Genomic DNA, 5,000 nt, shown 5'->3' with positions numbered 1-5,000 from the left:
TCTCTCATTACAAGATGCAAACCTAAACACACACACACACACACACACACACACACACACACACACACACACACACACACACACACACTGTCACACCCCTCACAAGCTGGTGGGGCGCTGGATCTAACACTCCCGGGGCGCGTCATCACCAAATCCCGACATTTCAACATTTCAGCAGCACAATTATCATCCACGACATTACTCCCCCCAGACGCCGCGCTGAGGACGCCTTGTTGCTTGTATTATCATGTCTAATGGCCTGTCTGTCTGCCTGTCTGCCTGCCTGCCTGCCTTCCTTCCTTCCTTATGTTCGTCTTTCCTTCCTTCCTTCCTTGCCTCCTCTGACGCGCCTCCCGCCCCACAGACGCGATAGTGAACAGCGAGGAGGTGAGCAACTACGTGGACGACGATGATGACGACGCCGAGGACGGAGACGACGACCTGGACGTGGTGGAGGGCAGCGCCGACATGCCCCTGGACATCTAGATCCCCTCCCCCCTTGCGCCACGCCGACTGCCTCGCCACACCATCACCTCAACACACCATCGCCGCCCCTAGACACGGAGGTATGACGAGGCGGCCAGTCAGTCCTTGAGGAGCAGCCGGAGGGTGAGGTGCGTGGTCCTCACGGTGGGGGTGCGGCCGCCACCACCTGGACTCCGCCAGTGGCCAGGGCGGCGTCCCCGTCACCCCGAGCCACACCCTGCCTGTAGATACTCAGTGTCACGAGTCACCCGGCGTGAGGATGTCCGCCCCAGGACGGGATCCGCACGCCGCCACGTCAGTAGTCTGGACAGCTGGCGGAGCACTGCTGGCTCACGTCATCGTTGCCAAGCCCGCACCGCGGAATGCTCGGCACTGCGTGAGGCGCTGCGGTGCAGGAGGCGTGACTGCCACACAAAGTCCACTTCATTATTGGCAGAGGAGCGCGAGGGTGGATCAGTGGGCCAGCGTCCCGCGCCGCCAGGCCACAGGGTATCACTCCTCAATGCACACCACCAACCTACCAATCAGGGTTATCGTTTATGTACCTTTATTTACTCCAAGTGGAGAGCGTAGCGCGGCGGGCCGGCGAGCACCGCCACTCCCGCCAGGGCAACACCCTCGCCCGAGTCACACTCACACCCTGGCCACGCCCTCGCCCGCCACACCCTGGCACGGGTCACACTCTCCGGAGCTCTTCAGATTACTGGCGTCATATAAATATATACATAGCGGAGTCGTGGACAGGGCCGACCCGCCGCCCAGCGCGGGGGGCGGCGGCTGACTGCAGCTTCTAACGAGCAGAGTTGTTAGATTAGTTTCTCGACACTAAAGTTTCACACTTAAGGTTTGAACGTTTGTACTTTTGGTAGAGGTGCCGCGTCTAGACATTCCCTTACCTGTACTCGAGGCGCTGCGCTAGAAGGCCGCCTCCACTCTGTACATAATATTACTGAGTGATAAAGCCATTGTTTATTTTAGCAAGTTGAGTTTGGTAGAGCGCGAGAGGCAAGCCGCGCCCTTGTCCGAGGCGTGCCTCTCGCCGCGCCGGCCGGCCGCCCCCGCAGGGCGTCCCCCGCCGGGTGTGAGGGTGGGCCGGGCGCCAGACGGCTTCGCTGTTGTCCGCTGGGGCTCTGCTTGCCAGGATGAGTTACTCCCTCAACCAAAGTCGATGCATTTACGTACTGCGAGGATGATCTGTATACTGTATATTGCTTCCCGCACCTCAGGCGTCTCGGTGGTGGAGAGGCAGGGCCTGGCAGGCCACACGCGGGGGACCACGCCGGCCCGCGCCAGGGAGCACGCGTCGCCTCCAGCCGCTGACGCAGACGAGGGTGTAGTGTAAGGTCTAGTCAGTCAGCGGCTCATGCATGACTCATGGCGCCGCGGACTTTAGCCACTAATTCGAAGTTTTGTAAAGCGTCGTGTGTGGTGTCTCGTGAGTGCTGCCGGCGGGGGGCAGTTGTTCAGTGGGCTCCGCGCACCTGTCCGCGGCCCCGTGCTGCCACACCCCACATCACACCACACCACACTGCCACACCCCACACCACACACTGCCACACCCCTCCACAACAAGCCGAGTGCCACGCCCTTCACACCACACACCCCCGCACCACGCACCATCACACCACCCCGCACACACGTGACCCACTGAACACTTGCACTCCGGCCGGGCTGTTTATTTGGGAAACTGGCTTTAGTGTTAAGTTCTCCCCCCCCGCCCCGCCCCGCCCCGCTCCTCGCCCACCTTCCGTGGGCCTCTCATCCCCCTTGGGTCCTTCCACTTTCGTTGAGACTAAAGTCGTCACTGAGTCACAAAGTCTTCCGGAAAAAGGTCGTCGACTGTGCCAGAAGTGTCCACGTGACCTCATGACCCCTCCCCGTTATCTGTCACATCACTGTCAGTGTTTCCTTCATTCTCTCAGCCGTTCACAGCCCCGGTCCGCTAGCCAGCCAGCCAGCCAGCCAGCCAGCCAGCCTGTGTCCTGTTGGCAGCCAGTTTCCCTGTTAACTCCAGAATTCACAAATCGATGTCCATTAGCACTCGAGGTGTCGGTATGTTAGATGTAAGACACTTCAATACTCGTGGCGGACTCTCGCCGATCACTGTCAACTTTCCTTCTCCCACACTGACCACAACCTTTATCCACTTTATCCACGTCCCCCCTCTCTCCCTCCACACCCCTAGTCAGTCACAAGGCCACAACGGCGTCCCCATCACCCCGCTCACTCCCTCTAGTCATCACCACCACCACCACCACCACCACCATCCAGCCCTCCGCCGCCTCTCCCCGCCACCAGCTCCTCACTCACACCAACTAACTAACTCCTCAAAATTCCTCACGTCAAAATGAGATAAGATGATAAAGAGAGAAGCCTTCATCCCTGCACTGGGGTTCCTGAAGGACAGACACACTTCAATGTATAACGCCTTCATTAATAGTTCTCTCGGATATAACTACATGTAACCAACTAACTGCCTTCCTCTCCCTCTCTCGCCTCATTCACTGTTCCTCTCTCCTTAGTGTTCCTTCCTTAGTGAGTGTGTGCGTGTCTGGCCTGGAAGAAGATGAAGAAGATGAAGAAGAAGATGGCTTAGAGTCTGCATCAATATTCCTTGTAAAGTTGTTAATACACTGACCTCTATACTGCTACCTTCTCTCTCTCTCTCAGACGCCTAGATTACGTAAAAAGAAATAATAAAAATAAAATACAAATAAAAAATAAAAATAAAAATGCAAAAAACGAATGAATGGATAAATGACTAAATAAAATAAATACTATGTACGTACATACTACATAACATTAAAATAAATAAAAAAGCATCATCTGTATCATATAGTTGCAAAGTTATATACAGAGTCCATATATATGTATATTCTCCCTCCCTCCCTCCCTCCCTTCTCCCGTCCCCTCCTCCCTCTCCCTCTCACTTTCCCTCTCACTTTCCTTCCTCCCTCCAATCATAAAAAAAAAAAGGATGATATTTTATTTTAACGATTCAATGTTTGTGTTCTGCTTACTCCTATCCCACCTCCTCCTCCTACTCGACCTCTTCATACTGATTAACCTTCCTTTCCTCCTCCTCCTCCTCCTCCTCCTCCTCCTCCTCCTCCTAATCCACAACCCATTATCCCCTCCCAGCCCTCTTCCGCCGAGTCCACCCCAGCCCCTCCCCTTCCTACCTCCTTCACCGCCTGCACAGAATTCCTGCAGCGTAGAGTTCTTGGGTCCTCGCAGCGCCCACACCTACACACGCACACCCACACACCCCCAACACCCACACTAACACCCCCTACACCATCTACTTTCCTGCCTATCTCTCTCTCTCTCTCTCTCTCTCTCTCTCTCTCTCTCTCTCTCTCTCTCTCTCTCTCTCTCTCTCTCTCTCTCTCTCTCTCTCTCTGTGGCGGTATTCTTATAAATTTGTAATAGAGTTCTCCAGCTTCTCAAATAATAACATCAGGCATCACGCTAATGTACGGAAGATTAATGTGCTAAAGTGTTTATCTCGTCTCGCCCTAAACGTTTTGATTGTTGTCTTGATTTTTTCGTGGAGGTTTGCCGTGATGTTTCTTACCGAGACCAATATGCACCTGCACTTATTAAGAAAGAGCATTAGTCCCTTCCCTTATCCGTGACTTCATTGTTATCTTACATGTAGTGTTTTGGTAAGACACACATGCACTCGCACACGCACACACACATATACCCCGCACCACACCACCACACCACCACACCCTTCACAAACTTTCACCAGCTTCACCACCTCAACAAATTCCTCACTTCCTTGATCTTACACCTTCACCAAAACACCACCACCACACCACGCCACACCACCACCACAAACCTCACCACCTCAGCAAACTCCTCAAAAAGCACCTACTTTAATTACACACTCACCCAAACACACCACCAGACTAACCACTCCCTCACTTCTTCCCCTACGCTCTCACCCCTCCTACACCCCAACACCCACACACCCCAGGGCAGGGCTCGGCGGCCCCATCCGTGTTGTACATCACTGCTGCGTCCAGGCTCTTCGGCTGACACTTTTACAGAGGCCAGCTTGTAAAAAATAACACACAAACCAAACAGGATTTTTCATTCCCCCCAAATACCTCAAGCAGCCCGTCTCTCTCTCTCTCTCTCTCTCTCTCTCTCTCTCTCTCTCTCTCTCTCTCTCTCTCTCTCTCTCTCTCTCTCTCTCTCTCTCAACCCTTCCAGCCTTCCACCCCAGCCCGGAAAAGATGGATAAGGATGGTTTTAAGGCTGTGGATGGTAAAAGGATGGACAAGCAGAAATGACGGTGTATTAGGATGATTCTGATGATTCTAAGGATGTGGATGGTGGAAGGTGGAAGGATGGTCAGAGAAATAGGAAGGTGCATAAGGATGGTTCTACGGACATGAATGATTTAAAGGTTGTCAAATTATATAGAGAAATTATATAGGAGGAATGAATGAGGATATGGGCAGACATGAGACTAGCAAGAGACTATGAAGAAAGCATTTAAT

The 5,000-nt window shown here is 53.5% G+C and overlaps 1 protein-coding gene across 1 annotated transcript in view; it reads left to right on the top strand.

The window, feature by feature from the left end:
- The window catches only part of LOC135103802 (proteoglycan Cow-like), a 197,273-nt gene extending 192,695 nt beyond the window's left edge, over positions 1–4,578 (top strand). Inside the window, exon 12 of the mRNA XM_064010572.1 lies at positions 365–4,578. Coding sequence (XP_063866642.1) covers positions 365–486 — 122 coding nt within the window. The 3' untranslated portion in view covers positions 487–4,578. The remainder of the gene's footprint in view (positions 1–364) is intronic.
- Positions 4,579–5,000: the final 422 nt, after the last annotated feature.

The sequence above is a fragment of the Scylla paramamosain genome, chromosome 9 (genome assembly GCF_035594125.1).
Source record: "Scylla paramamosain isolate STU-SP2022 chromosome 9, ASM3559412v1, whole genome shotgun sequence".
Classification (NCBI taxonomy): Eukaryota; Metazoa; Arthropoda; class Malacostraca; order Decapoda; family Portunidae; genus Scylla; species Scylla paramamosain.
The sequence above is the reverse complement of the archived record's forward strand: the minus strand, read 5'-3'. Positions and strand labels throughout refer to the sequence as shown.